The sequence below is a fragment of the Pan troglodytes genome, chromosome 9 (genome assembly GCF_028858775.2).
Source record: "Pan troglodytes isolate AG18354 chromosome 9, NHGRI_mPanTro3-v2.0_pri, whole genome shotgun sequence".
NCBI lineage: Eukaryota > Metazoa > Chordata > Mammalia > Primates > Hominidae > Pan > Pan troglodytes.
In genome coordinates, this window is record NC_072407.2 from 63,791,831 (window position 1) to 63,812,694 (window position 20,864).

At 57.8% G+C, this 20,864-nt stretch overlaps 1 protein-coding gene across 10 annotated transcripts in view; it reads right to left on the minus strand.

Moving 5' to 3' along the window:
- Positions 1-20,864, minus strand: part of SYT7 (synaptotagmin 7) — a 65,760-nt gene that overhangs the window by 26,386 nt on the left and 18,510 nt on the right. For 2 of the 10 annotated variants that reach the window (XM_016921007.4, XM_054662326.2), the window contains exons 2-6: positions 14,334-14,437; positions 9,602-9,681; positions 5,410-5,541; positions 4,262-4,486; positions 443-811 (exon numbers count right to left, since the gene is read on the minus strand). In XM_016921007.4, coding sequence (XP_016776496.1) covers positions 443-811; positions 4,262-4,486; positions 5,410-5,541; positions 9,602-9,681; positions 14,334-14,437 — 910 coding nt within the window. Of the gene's footprint in view, positions 1-442; positions 4,233-4,261; positions 4,487-5,409; positions 5,542-9,601; positions 9,682-14,333; positions 14,438-20,864 lie in introns of those variants that run through there. The other 8 variants (XM_016921012.4, XM_016921009.4, XM_016921010.4 and 5 more) reach the window with 8 other exon arrangements.

The window sequence follows — 20,864 nt, forward strand, 5'->3', positions numbered from 1 at the left end:
AGAAGTAAATTGCAGGGGAGGAGGCAGGGCTGGAGATGAGTAAAAGGGATGGGTTTTGGAGCAGAAGGGGGAGGAGAGAGGTCGCAGGAGTGAAGGAAGACTGGCCAAGAGGCCAAGAGCAGCCTGGGACTAGCTGGGGAGAAGAGATGTATCTCAGGGCATTGTCCAGTGTCTCCACCTAACTTTTAGGGGGAACTTCCCTGAGCCCTAGAGCACTGAGGGGGCAGGGGTCCTCATAGGGAGGTGGCTGAGAATTCTTCCGTGGTGGCCTTCAGGCAGGAGCCACAAGAGGCTAAGGAGGGGGCTGCCAAGTCTGCTTGGCACACTGCCAAGGGGATGGAGGGCCGGGAGGTACACACAACCAGCTGCTCCCAAGGAGATCTGGGGGGCAGGAGGCTGGGTCAGGGAGGTGGGGGCCGGCCCGCTCAAGGGGAGGACTTACAGGAAGGATTTCATGTCCAAGCCTCGGTTTCGAATCTGCCCCACCACGTGGTCCCAGCTGCCTGGGTTGGAGCGGCTGCGGCCCCCTGCCGCCCGGTACTTGGAGCCGGCCGAGGTGCCCTGCCGAGCCTGGCCCCGGCCATAGGCCCGGGGGTTGGGGCCTGGTGCCGAGGCCATGTGGGCCTGCAGCTGGCCCAGGCTCTGGCTGGTGGTGGGCTGGCTGGGCTGCCGGCCCCGCTGGTGCTGGCTCAGCGGCTGTTGCAGGCTCTGCTGCCGCATCAGGGTGCGGGGTCGCTGGCATTTCGGCTCTCCCGTGGAGCTGGGGATAGACTCAAGGGTAGTGGCCGTGGACAGGGTGGAGTCCTCGAAACTTGGGGCAGGTGGAGGAGAGGAGAGAAAGGAGAAGCAGATGAAGGGATCACAGTGGAAGAGAAAGAAGCCGAGGGCCAGGACTAGGAGGCCCCAGTGCAGGGTGCGCGCTGCCGGACCTCGCCAGGCCTCCATCGGAGCTGTCGCCACCGCCGTCGCCGCCACTGCCTCGCCCAGGAGGCTGCAAAGCCCTCGCGCCCACCCTGAGGCCCCAGGTCGGCTCTGCCCACCCACCTTCTGGCCCTGGCTCAGCTAGTGCCAGAATACCTCCTGGCTAGGCCGACCTCCCTGCCGGTCTGAGTGGGCTGCGAGTGCTGCTGAGGCTGCGTGGTGAAGGCAGGTCCCCTGGGCCCTGCGGCTACCTGTCATGTTGGAGTGGGAGGGGTAGAGGGAGCTGCTGTGGCCCCTCCCACTATCTCGCTGGGGGACACCAGGAAAGTCTGCCTCTGTGTTCTAAGTACTGGCATCCTTTGGAGACAGGAAGAAATCCAGGCCAGTGCAGAGCTGGCCTAGTAATCCTGGGGAGGCCGGGGAAGCCATCAGTTCTTATACTTTGTCCACAGAGGCAAGGAAGCGGCAGACCTCCACCCTGTGGCCAGCACAGCCTTAGAATTCAGGCTCTGGCGTGGATCTTTGCCCTCTTTTCAGGGTTCTTTGTTTCCAAGGTCCAGCATCCTCTCCTGGGACCTTGGAAATATCTCCCAGTCAGAGGACTGGACCAAGAAAGAGTGCAGACAGGGTGGAACCCAGTATCCCCTCATCCGACACTTCACCGCAGTTCTAACAGAGAACAGGGTGACTGTCTTTGATGCATCTGCAAGGGGATGCTCTCCCACAGGCCCATCAGCATCTCTGAAATGCACTGGGAAGTGGGGCAAGGACAGAGAGGAACTAGGACATGGCTGGTCAGATGCAGTATAGCCTCAGAGAGACCTGGGTTCAAACCCCACCTCGCCACTTACTAAATATGGGACTCTGGAAAAGTGACTCCACCTCTCTGGGCCTCAGTTTCTTCATCTATGAAATGGGAGTAATAAAATAATCCCCGAGCTTCCTCTGTCACAGAATTGCCATGAGGATCTAATGAGGTTGGGCTGTGTTGAAAATGCTGTATTGGTAAAAGCTCCCCATGCCAGTGGTTGGAGTCAGAAGTCCCTGGCCTCCCCTGGAGAACCTGTCTGCTTCATGCGCTGGCTGGAGATTTCACCATATCCCACAGGCAGGGCCACAGCCAGGCTGCCCCCAGGCACCAGAGCGGAGCCAGAGACTGGGCTGAATGAGCAGCTTTGGGTGAATCATTTCTCATCTTGGAACTTCAGGCGTTCCAATCTTCTCCTCCTCTGTCCCTTCCCTCCACCTCTCAATCCAGTGGTCTTGGGGAGGGGTTGGGAAGCCATTGCCTGTGGGCCACATCTAGCCTGCTGCTTGTCTCTGTAAATAAAGTTTTATTGGAACCAAGCCATTGGCATTAGTTTACATAGTGACTCTGGCTGCTTTCATTCCACAATGGCAGGGTTGAGTCATTGTGCAAGAGAGTATATGGCTTATAAAGCCTAAATATTTCCCAAGTGGCCTTTTACTGAGTAACTTTGCTGACCTCTGGTCTAGGGCCATGGGGCAGCCAAGTATCCCCTGGGCTGCCCAAGGGAGGAGGCCCCAGAGCCCTTGGGAGCCACCTTCACCACCGCAACCAGACCTCAGCTTTGCTCACCCTCTGAGCCTACCCTGGGAACCAAAAGACAACAGTTAGGCTACCCCTGTGGGCTGAGAGAGAGAAAGAAAAAGAGAGAGTGAAAGAGGGAGAGAAAGAGTATAGTAAAGAGAGAGCGAAAGAAAGAGAAGAAAGCAAAACGTAGCTTTAGCTGGGGTCTTGGAGGGGTGGCAGCCTTGCCTAACTCAGGCCTGAAATCCGGGCTACCTCCAGGGGCAGGCCCAGGCCTGGCCAGCCAGGTAGGCCCACAGCTCCCTGGGGGCAGGTCAAGGCAGAGGGAGGGCGGCACATTGGCAGCTGCCTCCTCCCCCTCCTTGGTGACCTCATTTTGGTTTCCTATCACATCCAAAATTAGTCCAATTTACAACCTCTCAGTCACAGGAAACTAAAATTGGTTCCTCCAGGCCTGGAGCCAGTGGATGGCATGGAGGCCTAACCGGCCTGGAGACTGGCCGGGGCAGGCTGGGAGGGTGGGGCACTGGGCCGGGCTCTCTGAAGGGGTGTGTGGCTTCCCTGTGGGACCCTCCTGGGGCCAGATGTTGGGAGAAATTGGCGTGTGTGCACTCAAGCCAACTAGCAAAAGAGATCTTGGTACGGTGGCCTTCGGTGCTCCCAATGGCAGGAACCACAGGTCTTCTGAAGAGAATCAGGAGGGCCCTCAGTTGAGGCAACAGGATGGCCCAACAGCTAGGAAGGGGCAGGGCTGTTGGCCTGTTAAATGGGAGGCTGCTCCATTAGCTGGGAGTTCCAACTTCTGAAAATGGAATTTATACCCCAAGGGAGACTGGTCACAGCTCAAAGGACTCAGGGCCTAGAAGGGCTCTGATGAGGGGAATCAGAAGTTTCCAAAGGCCAAGATGAGAATAAAGCTGCCCCATGAGAGGGGATATACTGTCTGTGGAAAACAGGGGCCAATCCTACGTCCATCAGCCAAGAGTGGGCCTGACTGTTCGATAAGCTCAGACAGCTATTACAGAGGGGATGGCTCCTTCTGCCTGATGTCTAGAACACCCCATGACATCTGGCAAGTGAAGCTAGCTGGGGTTTGACAACCCAACCTCCAGGAATACACGGTCCCAACAGCCAGTGGTGGGATAGCTCGGTGACCAAGACTGGGACAGCCAACGGGGATGGCTGAGATGAGGATGAACCGATGGGGCAGCCTGCGGCTGCTCGTGAGTGGCTTCCACAACAGATGATGTATGGTTCAAGCAAGACTGGGACAGCCAATGGAGTCACCCGATGGTCAAAAATGGAATGGCTCAACTTCTGGGTCTAGAGCCATCTGCTGGCTGTAAGAGGGAAAGCCTGGGAGCTGATGGGTGATTGTCAGGCTGAGAGTGGGCCAGATACCCAGGATGAGATGGAACAACCACAGGCCTGCTGCCCATGGAGGGATGACCTGGTGGCTGAGATGGGGGGGGCCAATCAAAGAGGATGGGATGACCCGGGGACTGAAATGAAGCTGCCCTGGGGGCAGAAAATGGAATGACCTGGTCACTGGCAAAGGAAGGGACTGATGGGGCATCAGCCAGAGGCTGAAATGCATCACTGTATGGCTGAGTTCGTCGTGCCAGATGGCAAGGATGATGGGAGAGTCTCATGAAGGGATGGAATGAGCCAGGGGCCGAGGACGGCACCTCTGGGGGCAGCAGCGGGCATGCCAGGGGCCCCGCTGTCCACTCTGGCAGGGCAGGCCTGAGCTCATGGCTCCGGCAGCCATGGGGCGCCATCACTCACTTGGACAAGTTGAGCTTCCCTGCGGCCAGGTGGCTCTGCACCGTCCGCCAGCGGCCTCTCCCCGCCTTGCCACCGCTGCCCGGCTCGCTGGGGGCAGCCCCGCCGCTTCTCAAGGCGTCCTCTCCGGGTGGCGGCACCGGTGCCGGCTTCTCCCCCAGCCGGCCTACCCGCTCCACCGCCAGCCCCGCCGCGGCGGCCACTTTGGCGCCCGACAGGAGGGTGCCACTGGAGGCATGCACGAGGCAGCCAGGCCAGAGGGGCACCGGGGGTGGCGGTAGGGGAGAGAGGGCAGGCCATACGTGGGGGTCGGGGGGTGGAAGAGGAAGAAAAACAATAACAGATAAAAGGAAGAAAGAGACAGTGAGAGAGGAGGAGGAGAGAGACAGACGGACATGAGACAGACAGAGAGAGAGAGAGAGACATCAGCACTGCAAATGGGTTAACAGCGGAGCCTGCAGAGAGGAGAGAGGGGGACCGGGCGGGCTGGGGGTCGGAGAACAACGCACCACGACAACGGAGGGGGGGCCCCTCCCCACCGCCTGGGGCAGGGGCGGCGGGGGTGGGGGGAGGGCAGCCACCTCCAACTCTATCCCACAGGACAACGAAGGGTTAACGACGGAGGAAGAGCGGGCTGTCCAGGCCAGGAGGCCCCAAGGCAGGGAGAAAGAGAAAGCCGTGTTAGTCAGAGTTCATCACCACCACCACCACCATCACCGCCACCACCGCCACGAACCACCGACCACCGACCACCGACCACCGAGCAGCCACGGCAGCACACAGCGGGGAGGAAGAAGCGACCACAACCGAGGGGGCGGGACCCAAACGGGCAACCCCATCCTGACTGCACAGAAGGTGGGGTGGGCCCCGGGACCAGCTGGGGGGGCCAGGTATGGCTGCCGAGGGGGCTCTCCTGCAAGGCTGGCCCTGGGGGAGGGGACGGGAGCGGGCAGGCAGGTGGGTTGGGGCAGGTGGGGTTGCTCGTCTCCATGGTCGGCCTGCCCATGGGGTGGATGGGTGGGGAAGTTGGGGGACAGGAGCGAGAGGAGAGAGGGAGTGAGCGGGTCCAGAGGTGGGTGGGGGCAGGAGGAGGGAAGGAGGGCGTGCGCGGATACTCGGTACATATGATCAAACCAGGTAAAGTCACTCACTTGAGGGACAGTCGTGGGTCGCCATAAGGGGCGTAGGGTGAAATGTTTAGAATAAACTCCTTGGGAGGGTAGGAGCTCCATTTCTGCTGCACTGTGCTCTCATTGTTATTCCAAAAGTCTCTGTCTAGATCACTGGAGGGGCAGAGAGAGAGGGGAGAAAACAGGGAGATACAAGAAGAAACAAGAACTGCAAGTCCTGCGGGGGCAGAAGGGACCAGGACCCCGGGGCCGGGCACACAGTGGGCGGGGCTTCGTGGGTCAGCTCCTGCGGGAGGAAGAAAGGCAGGCGGGCACCGCAGTCTGTGCCTGGCACACGCATGCATACACGCACACGCACACATGTGCAAACATACCAATGCACACACGCACGCACTCGAGGGCCGGGAAGCCACACAGAAAGGAGGCAAGCGGCAGTCGGCAGACTGGAGCCTCGCACCTGGGAAGCTGGTGGGAGAGAGAAAATGATGAGAGGAGGGGGACAGAGGGGAGAAGGGTTGGGGATGAGGCCTGGGGTGAGCAGGGGGAGTGGGAGAAGGAGAGTGCTGGTTTCTGGCTAGATGGAGCTGAAAGGCAGATCAGGCCCAGGTGCCAACTTGCTGGGCCCTACCTCTCCTGGCCTCAGTTTCCCTGCCTGTCAAAGGAGAAGACTGGCTGTAACTGCTATATTATCAACTCTCTCACTGCAGAATAAAAGCTCTAGTACTGGAGAACTCAAGGTTCTCTCCTCTTCCACCTTCTCTCCACTGAGGCCCTCCTGGGGCAGGCCCAGCCCCTTGCCCATCTTTCTCCTCCTCCTCCCACTGGCCTGAGGGGCTCCCTGGCTTCCTCTGCTCTCTCTTCTACTCCATGAGGCTGGGCTGCAGCCTTAACCTAAGACTGGGGGATCTCAGCTGAGCTGGAGACCATCTCTACTCCTTGCAAATGTGGCAGCTGGGTCACCCCACTCCCCTGAAAGGGGAGCATTCCTGGGCCTCTGACCTTGCTGAGGATGTCACTAAGGTAACCAGGGGGCCCCTCGGTCCTTTGTTCTGGGGCCTGTGCAGCAGGAACCTGTCCTTCTCTGGGTGTGTCCCTGGCCTGCCTGCTGGTGCAGCCCCTCCCTGGGTCCCTGTCCCTTTCCAAGGTGGAGCTGCTGGGTCTGGAAGGGACCCTCACCCCGGACTCTCCACCTTCTCCTGAGAACGTGGGGACTTGCAGGTGGGGTGGGTGGCAGAAGCCTTGGCCGGTGGAGGGCATGGCCTGGAAACCCTGGGAGCCAAGGACAAGGGGCGCCACCAGCTCATCAGGCTACTGGGACCCCAAGAAGCAGGACTGGGAGTACAGGGGGAATAGAGACAGTGACTATTCTGGAAGGCAGCCGTGTTTCAGGCATGGGAATGTTTCCAGGGAAGGGGCCCCAGGAAGAGCGCTGGGGTGGGCCTGGGGAGGACTGAGGCTGTGCCGCTCCCCAAAGCCAAGGTGGGGCAGTGTGGGGAAGGGTGCCAGCGGGGGCACACCCCACCCCCCAGGATCAAGCAAACATGTTCTTGTGGGACCTGCTTTTTCCTCCATTTAGAATTTGACCTTGACCTTGGTTCTCAACCTCAGACTCAGGCACAAAAGTGAGAAAGATGAAGAGAGGCTGAGCTGCCACCATAGGCCCAGACGAGATGGTGGTGTTGGGCATCCCTGCTGTAGACAGATTTCTCTGTCCAGAGTAGACCTTGGAAATGTCTCACAGGGGACTCTCTGTACAGGGTTCAAAGCCAAAGCGTAGAGCCAGCTCACAGGGGCAGTAAGTGGTGGGTATGGAGGAGGCAGGACAGGCCCCAGGGGAACCTAATCCCTTGACAAAAAACCCCCTTCCCACCACAGATGTCCCTTCCCAGCAGAGCCTCACACGAGGGTATGGATGGGGCCTCCCTGCGTCAGGTATAACAAAGATGGAGCAGGTAGCAGCCTCTCTTTCCCGCTCCCTCCAGATCTCCAGAATCTAGGGCCATCCAGCCCGAGGTCCCAGAAAAAAATCCACCCAGAGTCACCACTGCCAGACTTGTCTCCCACCCTGTGTTCTGAAGAGCTCCAGGGTCTCTCAGGTTTTTCCACTGCGGTACTGGAAAAAAGGATCTTTGATTAAAGAAATTTGGGAAACACTGATTCCTTTACCGCAGGACTTCTCAGAGCCTTTAATGTGCCCATGAATATCAGTATCGCCAAGAGGGAGACAGAGTGTGCAGTGTTCCCCAAACTTAGTTGGCCGTGAGACCCTTGGTTCGTGGAATAGCTATGACTCATCTGTGGGGCACAAGGGCCCTGAGGAACACAGTTTGGAAAGCACTGCTAAAGAACACAGTTTCCCAGAATCCTTGATAAGACGATCCTCTGTTGGGGGTCCTAAGCCCATGAAGGAGGCTCCGCCACCTGTGACTCCACTGACTTGGGACCTTTCTGTTCTCTGGAAAGAAGCAAAGGCCTAGGTGCATGCAGACACACACGGTGGCTTCTCTCCCTCGGGGCAGAGGGCCTGACCACTCAGCAGCTTCGGGGGCAGGCTAGGATTGTGAGTGCGGGGGCTGCAGGACCACACAGAGGCAGGCTGGACGGCCGCTGCTGCCTCACTTTGTCTTAGAGAGCCCTCATGGGCACTGGTCCCAGCCTGGCACAGCCTGCTGCCCGCCCTCCCCCTAGTTGGGAATCCTGTCTCCTCTTGTGGGCCCTTTCCAGGACTCTGGGCCCTGCCACACGCACCCCTATCCAGGAAGGTTATGATCACCTGGCAGAGGCAGGCCCCCAGCCCTGGCCCGCGGCTGTAAACGGCCTGTCCTGGAGGAGGCACAGGTGCTGGGCTGGCCACGCTCCCCCACGTGCTCCCTCGCCTTCAGAAAGCCCGGGCCTGCACTCTGCAAGAGCCCCTGGGCCCTGCCAGCACTTGGCTTTGAAGACCGGAGTCTGGGCAACCAACCTAGCTTCAAAGTCTCCCACAGCCTCCTCCTGAGCCTCCTGCCCTCCCCTAGCCTCAGCCTGGCCCACGCCTCCTCTTGCCCCACCCCAGACACATGCACACAGCTTCTACCAACGCCCCAAACAGGATCAGTGCAAGAGATGAACAAAATGGGGCAGAAGAGGACCTGGGAGGGAGCCCTCAGGAGCGGGGTGGAGGGTGGGGGAGGAGTGGAGAAGAGAAGGTGGAGAAATAGGAAAGGGAAGGGAACGGAAGGGGAAAGACACACAGGGGAAGGCAGGGGAGACCAGCAGTGGGCAGGGGCCAGAGGGCAGGGGGAGGGTGGCTGGGCCTTCAGAGGGAGGAAGAGTGGAGGTAGGGAGGGATGGGGCGCTCGGCTTCTAGGCAGAGCCCTTTGGCTGGCAGGCTTGGTCCAGGCCAGGCTGAGATGTGGGGTTACCACCCCTACCTTGACCTCTGGGCTCAGCAGAGAGGAAGGGGCTGGGGCCACTGGCCAGTGGGCACAGAGGCCTCCCCCCCAGCAAAAGCCTCCATTTCCAGAGCCCAGGTGGCCTGAGTCCCCCGCCAGGTGGGTGGGGGACTTCTCTTGGTGTCTCCCAGTGACCTCAGCAGAGGGCTGGCCAAGGTGGTCTGCAGTGGGAGGGCAGACTCCTTGAAGAGGGCTCTACGGCAGAACAAGGAGACCTGGGTGAGGCAGAGACAGCCAGACACACAGCGGCCGGTGGGGTTGACGGGGAGGGAGGGAGTGCTCCCCAGCGCTCTGCTCCCCGAGTGGCCCAGACACAGGTGTGTCTGCCTCCCCACTTCCAGGTCATCCTCAAACACTGGCAGGATCTGAGAAAAGAACCTGGGGCCCACTAGGGAGGGGCCTCCCCGGCCTAGCAGCAGGGGCCCCATCAGAGGGGCTTGGAGGTCCAGGGAAGCCGGCGGGTGGTGGGCACAGTGTGTGTGATAGGAGGGTGGGATGAGAAAGCGGCAACCAGGGTTCAGGTGGGCGCAGAAGGTGCTGGCGGTGAGGGCAGCGGAAACGGAGGCCAGGGACTCCGGAGCACTGCGAGGGGCTTGGGCACAGGCAGAAAAGACGGGGCCCCTGAGTTGTTGGGGGTGTGTGGGGGGTGTAGAGAGCACGGCATCGGGGTGTGGGGGAAGTGAAAGTGTGTGGTCAGGTCTGTGGGGCTGGGGGAGAGAAGGGGCTCCTCCCACCTGGGCTGCTTGTGTGGCCCCATCCCAAACTAGCAGCCTGGCACCTACTTGATAGCCTTCTTCTCACTGCGCCCACGCCCTGAGTCTGGCGTGCCCACCGTCTCCAAGGAATTCTTGTAGCGTTTGCCCTGTGGAGATAGCACTGGGGTCACTCCTGGGGAACAGGACTGTATCCTCCCTACCTCCCCAGAACAGGGACCCGGAGGGGAAGGAGATAGACTGGAGTCGGGCCGTGGCAACAAGGCCAGGACCAGTGTGCGAGGCTGTCACCGCGGTGGGGGCCAATCCCCTGGATGCCTGCTCCCCGGTTGGCAGCTCCTGGGCCCCATCGGGCTCTAGGACCTGCCCCACCCACCTCGACCCGAACCTCATCCCTGACTCCCAGGGATCAGCCCCTCCTGTCTGCCTATCTCCTGGGGCTCTGGCCTAGCTCCCAGAAACACAGTTCCCTCTGCCACGGACAGACGGCTCTCAGGCGCCTGGCCACGTCACACTGTCCACGTCACCGCCCCCAGATGGTGGGGGTGGCATCCTGCAGGGCAAGGTTGGCAGTGGCCAGTGATGTGAGCAGTGGGGGCGGGGAGAAGGCCATGTCCCCAGTCCTGCTCGGGGCTGTGTCCACCACTGTCTGGGGGTTCTCTGGGGGGTCCTTGTGCCCTGGGGCTGTGAGGCAGGAGCAAGGCTGTTTTAGGAAGGCAGTCTTAGGAAGAGAGACTGCCCGCTGACTCAGAGGCAGTTGCGGGGAGGCAGCCTGGGCCCCTGCCCCCCAGAGTCCCTCACACTAGCAGGGGGAGGGAGGGAGCAGGGCAGTAGGTGGGTACCCCAGGTCCTCCAGCTAAAGGAAGGGCCGTGGCCACAGCGGCAACTGGGCCTGCTGCCGGGAAGGTGAGCACCATTCACCTTCTCAGTTTGGGTTTCTAAATTTAGTTCATGCAGAGCCTAGCCCCATTAACATTCCTGGCTGCCACCAAGCGTCCTCACACGCACCCATGGGCCACGGACCTGGGCCAGGTCCAGGGCTGATATGGGCAGTCGGGGGACAGGGGCTGTGCGGGGGTTGGGGCTGCCTCTCCCAGCCCATTCTCCCACTGGGCACTGGCCTGCCCCTCCCCGGCTGCACACACACACACACATGCACACACACGTGCGCGCACAAATGCTTCCCAACACCCTGTCATGTGCACCAGCACCACAGCCACAACAGTCAATTATTCCATCCTCTCTAAAGCAGAGTAAGAGCTGTCACTGCCACTGCCATGATTCCTGTCACAGCCATGCTCCCTGATGCTCCTGCCAGGGGCAGCCCCTTCCCAGGCACGGGAGCCACCTATCTAGGGAGACCGGCAGCAAAGCTCCCTCATCCCACCAGCAGTGCCCTACACCTCAAGGTTGCCTGGGGCTTGGCTCCAGCAATGCTGCATGTTCCCCCGTCATTCTAGCCAAGTGTCTTCCCTTCTCTGGCCTCTTTCCTCCTTTCTGAAATGGTGTCGCCATATGAACCCCTAGAAGGAAGACTCCTCATCCCTCCAGGCTCTCATCACATATATGAGTATTTCTGTTCACTTACTTCAGCTCCTATCTCCCGGCACGTGCTCCCACAGAGGCAAGGCTGTGGGTTTCTGGTACTTAGTGTGGAACCTGGTACTGGGCAGTTCTCAGAAATCATCATCTGGAAGTGTCCCTTCTGTGGCCCCGCCCACCCTGGAGTCTGGGCCCCCAGCAGCGACCTCTAAGTCAGAACTTTAAGAGTTGAAATATAGAGATGCCGGACACCCTGGGTTCACAAAAGCTGCCACTCACAGCTCCAACTCCGATCCCTCCCATCACTACCCAGAGGTCCAAATCTCAAACAATTCCCAGTTCCAACTGGGAAGATCCTATGCGGCTGTGCCACAGTGACCTCAGGCCCCCTTTGGCAGGACCCTCAGGCAGGAGCCCCGCCCCACTATTCTCCAGCACACAGGCAGTGTGGGTCAAGAGTGGGGCTGCTGAGGGCATCCCATGCCACCCCTCGCCCTTCTCTTCCTTCTTTCTGGCTTGGCAGGAGAGCTTGCCCTGGCCAGCACCCTCTTGTAAGGCAGGGCCGCTGCCCCTTCCCCGAGGCCAGGAAGGGCACGGTCAGCCCTTTCCGAGCAGCGCCCCCACAGACATTCTGGGAGCCTCTGTCTGCCCCTCTTCCTTCCCCAACTCCGAGAACCTTCCCCTCTGGCTTCGACTATTGCTCTGCAGCAGGAGCCGAGGTGCTATGGGGGACAGGAACCAGGCCAGGACTTGATTTGGAGGGCAGGGGGACAACCCAAGTTAACAGGAAACCAGGCAGGGTCCAGGTGACATTAGGCAGCTCCAAAGCAGCCCAACACCACCAGCCCGCTTCTCAGGGAGGGGTGGCCAGGCTGATCCGGAAAAAGCCAGCTGGAGATTAAGGAAGTTATTAATGTTTGGAAATGGGATCTGGGCTGTCAGGGTATCACGTCACTGCTGCTGAGGGGACAGGCAGGCAAGGAGAGCCCAACAACTGTGTGTGTTGGGGGAGGGGACAGCGTTTTAAAGTCCCTTCCATGGAGCAAGGAGACAGCCTGATCAACGAGCTCCCTGGCTTCTGGAACCCCTGAGGCGGAGGGGAGGGGGTGGCAGGGCTTGGGGGACTGGGGGAGAGTAGCATTCTATCCACAGCAAGTCAAGAGGGACAGCCTGTGGTCTGGACCCTGGGAGGGTTCCTGGCTGGGGATTGTGGGGAGGGGCTGGGACCAGGGAAGAGGCTGCTTCTGCATCTCTCAGCTCCCAAGGTCCTTCCTGTGCTGACAGCCCCCTATCTGCTGCAAAAGCTGTTGTCTTTGAACTCCTGTCCCCAGGCCCTGCCCCTGACTGGAGGTGCATGGGGGTGGGGTGGAGACCAGTTACAGTTGTACCTGGGTCCTGGAAGTCATCTCTCACCGCACACACCCACAGCCACACCCACACCCACACACACACACTGCAGCACATATGCAGAGGAGGCCAGGAGGGTGGGGCAGACCCCAGCATTGGCTCACACAGGGATCTGATGAGTTGATGCACATCCCACCACTGAGGGGTGAACGGACACGCACAGACAGACACACACACACAGACACACACACACAGACACACACACACACAGTGCACCAATACCCTCAAAGTCAACACACTCAGCACAGACTCCACATGGAACACACACACAAGGTCGCCATCAGCGCCTGCTCATGCAGCCTTCTTCCCTATCCTTCAAATCCAGACAGACAGCAAGACAGCCTAAGGGGCCCTGCAACAAGATGCTCAGGGCTGCAGGTACGCTCAGCCACTCCCCCAGCCTCCGAGGACACTCACACACAGAGGCACATGGCCCAGCCTCCTCCACCACCTTTCCTGAAATTCTGAGACAGACGCAGACACAGGGGACCCAGGAACAAAGCAGGGCAGCCAGCCCGGTTCCACACACCTGCAGGCAGAGGGGGATCGGGTCATGCACACACTTGCACACATGCACACACACTCGCACAGGGAGCAGAGCTGGCCTCCACTATGGCTCCTCCCCAGGGGTCGGAGCTGCCTGAAGTTCAACACCCAGGACGGAGCCGCATGCTCCCAAGTCCTCAGTTTGCCATTCTTGAAGGAGGCATGTTGGGTTCTGGGACTCTCAGGTCTTTCCCGCAGGTCTCTCACAAGACCCCAAAACCCTTTCCCAGGGGTATCTGCCCCTTTTCTTCCTCCAGAGGAGTGGGGCATGAAGCCTCTACCCACCCAGTGCCCACAGCCACAGTGCTCCCCCCTTGTCCTTAAGGCCCCCCTTTGGCTGCGCAGGAAGAGAATGGGGTTCCCAGAGGTGGTGCCCTGCTCCCACTCCCACCATTCTCGGCCCGGGGAGATGGGGGATGCTTGCTAGTGACCCTCCTTCACCTGACTCCGCCAAAGGCGTCGCACCTCGGACACCCCCGGGCCCACCGTCGCCCCCCTCGCCCCCTGCTGCCCCCAAAGTCCCACCACACTTCTGGGCCGGGCGGCAGGAGTGGGGACGGGAGTGGAGGTCTTGCGGAGCAGCGGCTCAGGGAGCTGTGGGCTGCGGGCTGGGCGGGGCGGCGCGATGCGGGGCGGGCGGCTCAGCCCCGCTCCCCCTACCGGCGCCCTCAGGGGATGAATGTCCCTCCTGACGGTCTCTTTACTTATTGATGGACTAATCCTGCTCGTTAATTCCCCAGCCCTCGTTAAAAATGAAAAGGAGCCGTTTGTGCTTGTACAAACCCAAGAGCCAGGATGGATGTGCGGGGGTGGGGCGGGCGGCGCCTCCGCATTGGCCACCGGCTCAGCCACGCCCATGGAGGGGAGCGGGCAGAGGGGAGGGGGCGCGGTGCTTAGAGTTGGGGCTCTATTCTCAGTCTGCGCGTGTGTGCCTGCGGTGCTTTATGCGGGAGGCAGGGCGTGTGTGTGTGTGTGTGTGTGCGCGCGCGTGTGTAGCTGCTCGCGTGCGAATGCCTGTGAGTCCTAAGTCTGTCCCCGAATGTGTCCCTAGATGCATGGCTTTGGGTATATAAACAGAAGTATAGGGCTGAGACCCGGGTAAACGCAGGGTGTGCATGCATGCATGCGTATGCACGCGGTCTGAATTTCTATGGAAGTGCCCCTGACTATGCGGACAGGTGAGTCACCTGTGTGCACCCTTGGGAAAATTCCCAAGCCTGTAATTGTGTGTGTGTGTGGGGGGGGGGGGGGTGGGGCAGTGTGCAGGGCTAGGCACCACCCTCCAAGGGGCCCTCAGGAGCCTCACCAGTTTGCGCTGACACCAGTGGCAGAGGCCGCAGAGGACGACAGTGACGCTAAGGCTGACGGTGATGATGGCAGAGACCAGCAGGACGTCGCGCGAGGGCGCCCCTGGGGAGGACAGGTACAGGTCACACCCTCATTGGCCAGGGCCTGCCACCCTCCCTCAGCCCAGAGCCCTCCAGAACCACCACCCTACCCTCCATCTGGCCCCTTCACTGGGAGCTCTGAACCCAGGTTCTACTCCCAGTTCTGCCTTGCTGGATGAACTTGGATAGTTTCCTCTCTGTGTGCCTCAGTTTCCTCATCTGTAAAATGGGGAAACTGTGCCAGTTGGCATCTTTCTCTGTCTCTCCCTGCACGGACCCTGTGTGAGTCCATGGGATCTGTGCCGGCCTCCAAACTTGAGACCCTCAAAGGGAGAGGCCAAATGTGCCCCTCAGCTCAGCCAGACTTCACCCGTCCATCAAATCCCTCCACAGGCCACTGCTCCTGGATGGCCTTTTCACACAGCACTCTTCCACCCGCTGCCCTGATGACACACACACTCTGAGTTGCAACTCTAGTGAAATTTGTCCAAAGGGTCCTTATTAGCTCTGACAGCCCCTCTGAGGACATCTGCCTCATGGCACTAGCCGGTCGTCTTGCTTCCCAAGACTCACCAGCCATATGTGTAGTCAAAGGAATCTCTGGAACCCTCTGGCCAGCTGTTGCCCCCTTTAGCCCAGCTTTCATTGGTCTGGAAGCCCACCCACTGGCCTCTGCACATTCCTATCTCCCAAGCTCACCCCCACCACACCATGGCTGCAGCCCATCTGTAATTCCTAAATGCTCTCATCCCAAGTGCCGAGGTGCCATAAACTTCAGAAGTGGAAACCTTGGCACCCTTGGCAAAGATGAGACCTGTCCTGGGAGGAAAATCTCAGGCCTCTGTCTGAATCCCACCCCTTCCCCGGCTGTGTGGCTTCTGCCAGTCACAGAAGCACTTGGTTTCTTCCTTTGTAAATGCAGATCAGACCTCCTTCCCCGCCCTCCTCATGGGTGATTGTAAACATTAGCCCAAACCAAATGTAAGGAAGGCAAAAACTTTGAGGACAAATTCTCATGTGGGGCAGTGAGTGGAGACCCGCATAGATCACACATGCGCTATCAATCTGTTGTGTGTGCTGGGATGCATCCTAAAGCCAAGGAGATGCTGTTTATTTACAGAGGAGCCTGCGTGGGCTTTTTGGTGCCAGTGATCATGGTAATTAAGAGTTGACGGTATCTGTCTGGTTCTGGTTCCTGCGGTTTTAGCTTCTGCCTTTCTTCCTCTCCCAGTCTCTCTTGCTTGGCCATGGAGCCTGGTGGAGGAGGGCCCAGCAGTCACCCTCAGGGATGACTCTCATCAGCTCTCAGGGGCCTCTGGGCTCCCTCCCTCCTCCACTCCAGCACCCTGGGCAGCCCTTTCTCTACCTGCTCTACTAGAACCCTCTTTGGGCCCCACCTCTCCCTTCCTGACTTCCTGAGCCTCCTAGTTGTGGGGAAAGACCACACTTGTGAGGCTCCCACCTGTCCACCTGCCAGGCAAATTCAGCCTCCTCCTGTACCAAGTCTGCAGCCTCAACCCCCCGGAAGCCCCTGCACCCAGTTCACTTTCAACCTCAGGGGCCACGGCACCCAGGAGCTCTGACCTGGACAACCTGCAATAACCAAGGTCCTGCCCCTCCCTCTCCTGGGCTGAGGAGCACAGCTCTGCAAGGCTGGAGGGGCCACATTTGTCAAAGTTCTCAGGCCAAATGGGAGAACTAGGACTTTGATCTCCAAGCTTCCAAGGGAGAATAGGAGCAGGGCACTCCACCACAGCCCCACGGCCCATGGCCAGGACTCCAGGGAAGGGATGGGCAAAGGCGCTTTCTGGACATGAGATCTGTTTCCCAGCTCTCCCCATGGAACCTGCCCAGCCCCACTGGAAGGGCTAGGGGAGCTGTGTGGGCTGAAAGCAGATGAGCCCACACTTTCCTTTGTTTAACTCACTTTGAAATAAAGTAAACGCCATTCTTACGCTGAGCTTTCCTCGGCAACTATCTATTAAGAATATATTATGAGTGGGCATGGTGGCTCATGCCTGTAATCCCAGCACTTTGGGAGCCAGAGGCAGGCAGATCACTTAAGGTCAGGAATTCAAGGCTAACATGGCAAAACCCCATCTCTACTAAAAATACAAAAAATTAGCTGGGCATGGTGACGTGTGCCTGTACTCCCAGCTACTTGGGAAGCTGAGGCATGAGAATTGCTTGGCTTGAACTCTGGCATGGGGGTTGGAGGGGGGGCGGAGGTTCTAGTGAGCTGAGATTACACCATAGCACTCTAGCCTGGGCAACAGAGCAAGACTCTGTCTCAAAAAATATATATATATATACACACACACACACATATATGTACACACACACATATATATACACACACACACACACACACACACACACACATATATATATAAATTATGAGGGTGTGTGTTTGTTGGGGAACAGGCCCTGCCCACAAGGAACTACCACTCCAGTGGGGAAGACAGGTTAGAATTAAGTTATCTCCTAGCACGCTAGGTGCCCCAGAACCATCAAACAGCAGGGGGCCCCAGACTCCAAAAGACCTGAGAAAAAAGACCCAAGTGTGAGTACCACCTCTGCCTCTTTTTTGTTGAGACGGAGCTCTGCTCTTTTCACCCAGGCTGGAGTGCAGTGGCATGATCTTGGCTCACTGCAACCTCCAACTCCATGGTTCAAGCAATTCTCCTGCCTCAGCCTCCCGAATAGCTGGGACAACAGGCACCCAACACCACACCCGGCTAATTTTTTGTATTTTTAGTAGATATGGGATTTTACCACATTGGCCAGGCTGGTCTTGAACTCCTGACCTAAGGTGATCCATCCACCTCGGCCTCCCAAAGTGCTAGGATTACAGGCATGAGCCACTGTGCCCAGCCCCACCTCTGCCTCTTAACAGCTGTGTGACTTTGGACAAGTGTATTAACCACTCAGTGTCTCCCACGGGGTTGCTGTTAGCACTCAATAGATGGGTAGTATTAGTATGGTTGTTGGTGTTTGTTTTATCTCAGGCATAAACAAAGGACCCTGGGAGCACAAATGAGGACTTTATCAATCTTGTGGGACTAGGGAGCTATCTGGGAAGGCCACCCTGAGGAGGCGGTGTTTGGTGTAGTCTGAAGATGGAAGTGAGGTGAAAGTAGGATATTCCAGGCAGAGGGAAAGGCATGGAGGTGGGAAAAGTGTCAGGCACATGGCGTGAGGAGCCGGACTTAGGGTATGGGGAGTGAATTCAGGGAGACCAGCCTGGAAGGAAAGGAGGGCCTGATGGGGAAGGGGCTTGTCTATCCAGCTGAGGGGCTTGTTTTGTTCTGTAGACCATGGGAGCCATGATAGGCTTTTGAGCAGGGGAAGGATGGGATCAGAGGGGTGTTTCACAAGCTCATGATCTGGTAGCTACAGTAGGAAGCAGCAGGAGGTCACAGCCACACTCCAGTGGGCTCCTCTGCTCTGATGCCCTCTCCACACTCCCCGCTCCCCCATACACCTCTTTGCCATTGGGAATTCTCCAAAAGGTCACCTTCCTGGAGCTCCCTCCTTTTTTGTCAAACAAGATCCTTCTCAAAAACCATCCTCAACCCCTGCTGCAGGTCAGAGAGTCCCTAGGGACAGAAGCCTGTCGATCCCAGAGTCCAGTGGGCACACTCTGAAAGGTCCCCAGAAACCCAACAAAACACCCATCTTAAGCAATTAGCATTCTGCGGGCACAGCAGAATGAGCCCTAGGTTTGGGGTCTAGGAGAACTAGGCTGAGACCCTAGTCCAGCTGCTAACCAGCCATGTGGCCAGCAAGACACTCGACTCTTGGATATCAGTGCCTTCATCTGTGGAAGAGCTGACCCTGACCCTTCCCCACTCAGAGGACAAGCCAGGTATTCCAGGTGATCCACATGCAGTCACAACGACAACAGAGATAAGCATTATGAGTTGTCCCCATTTTACCGATGGGGAAACTGAGGAACAGAGGGGTCAAATACCATGTCCAAGTTGAAAGCCAGGGTTTGAACTCAGGCAATCCAGCTCAGATTCTATACCCTTTGCTTTGACATCACACCAACTAGAGGTACGTGGTTAGTTTTCAAGAGGTAGTCTTTGGAACCCCTAGGGTTGCCTGGAGTCTCTCTGGGGCTCTGGGGAGTGGAGGCTGAGCAGATAAGGCTGTGATCCCTCAAGCCCTCTTCAGCCACAGTAGCACTGTTCCCGTCTGTGTTCTTGAGCTTTTGCAGAATATTCCATTTGGAGAAGGGGTTGTGTTGCTAAGGAAAGTTGAACTCTTCTGGATGAGTGGCCCCAGGGTCCCCTACAGTGTGGGTGGCTGCTGTCATCTTCCAGGCAGTTGGTACGGCCCCCACAGATTCCCCAGACCCTTCAGCCTCCCTCGGACAGCCCTCAAAGGCAGGGTGAAACAAACACTTGCCACTGCAAATTGCATTGATGTTGTGAATAATAGTGACATGATGTCCTCGGCCAGCATGCTGACATCCTAAGGAGATCCTAAGGGGGATGTCGCCATCAAGGGGTGCAAGCATGTTCTCGCCTACCAGCCAGAGTGAACCATTCCCTGAATATGGAGTCACTGTGTCTCCAGCTGGAAGGGACCTTGAAAGTCATGAAGTCAGGCCCCAGGGATGCACAAAGCCCATGGGCAGCCCTGTTGGTGACAGGGAGCTTCTGCAGGGAGCAGAAGGCAGGAAGCAGGTCCCTCCTGGACGGGCATTGTTAGGGAGGGCTGCTGTACCTCTCGCAGAGCCGAATCTGTCTCCCCAGAACTTTCCCTGCTGGTCCTGAGCCTGCCCTCCAGAGCTGCCAGGAACGAGCTGGCTGCCTCTACCACATGACAGGCCTCCAAATCCTTGCCGACAGTTCTAATGTCCCCTTCAAGTCTTCTCCAGGCAAAGCCGCCTCAGCCCTCTAACCCCTCCTCAGATGACATGCATGGTTTCAAGTCCCCTTACTGTCAGCATATTAACACTGGGGGAAAGAAAATTTGGAGCCCTAGTCAGCCTTTTGACAGGGTTGAGTGCCACAACCTATCCTGAGGCAGAGGAGACATCCTAGGTCCCGGCGGGTAAGGCACAGCATAGACAAGGGCAGACAGGCAACATCAGGAAACCTGGAAGGCAGGGTGAACCAGGAGCTAGGCAGAGCCAGATCTCCTAGGTCCAATGCCGGGATGTCTTGGGAGTGGGGTATGAGCTGGGGCAGGCTGCTGCCCCTCTACCCAGGCCTGTGGTAGGCATATCAGCTGACTACAGCTCAGGATGAAGGGTCTAACTGAGTCCTGTGTGCTTTGCTGGGTCCTGTGGGCACAGCCTATGCTCCTGGCCATGCCACCCCCCAAGGAGATCTCAGGGTCAGGTATGTGTACCCCAGGAAGCGGCCTGCCTCTGAGGGTGGACAAGATGTCCATGCACAGCCTTCCCTTCTAGCATCTGGGCAGGGCTTGGTCTCTTGTTCACCACTGTATTCCCAGCACCAACGGTGGAGCATTCAATAGGTGCTCAATAAATGCTTATTGAAAGAATGAAGGAGGAAGAATCCCAGGCCTCCAGGAACAAAGATAATAATAGGTGCTACTATTTATTAAGCACCTACTATATGCCACACTACAGGGTCCACAAAGAAAGGGGCTGTATCTGCTTTGCTCACTCCAGTATCCTCTATGACGAGCTCGGCGTCTGACACACGGGGGGTGCTCAGCAAATATTTGTTGAATGTTCAATGCTTGTATATGTTATGTCATTTGTCACCCAAATAAGATGGAAGAGAAGAGATGGGAGAGGCTGCAGTGATGAGATGGGAGAGGCTGCAGTGATGAGTTGAGAGCTCTCTTTTACAAGTGTGTGTGCGCGCATGCACACACACACGCATGCACACACATATGCACACACACACACACGCACACACACACACATACACTAGGACCCCTTCTGTTCTTTCCCCATGCTCAACTTTGCCTGACAAACTCCTGATTTTTTTAGGCCCAGATGAAAAGACCTCCTCCAGGAAGCCTCCCTTAGTCTGCCCAGTGGGAATTAATTTCTCCTGCCTCTGAGTTCCCAGCATACTGGGCCTACATCCTTCTTTTAGAGAATAGTGATTAGTGCCAGGCCTCTGAAGTCAGATTGCTCATGCTTAAATTCTGGCTCTGATTCTTCCAAGCCGTGTAACCTAATCTCTGTGTGCCTTGGTTTCCCCATCTGTAAATGAGGGCTGATAATAGTATAGTCTCATAGGACTACGGTGAGGTTTAAAGGAATTAGCATGTACAGTGCACTCAGCACAGTGCCTGACACGGAATAAGTAGGCACTAAATGCTAGCTATTATCATAGCATTATCACATCGTGCCCTGGATTAGAGATATCTGGGGCACGGAGTTGGCACTCAATGGTGGTAAATGAAATACTGGATTGGATACACTCTAGTTTTCTCCACAGGATGGCAGAGGTCAG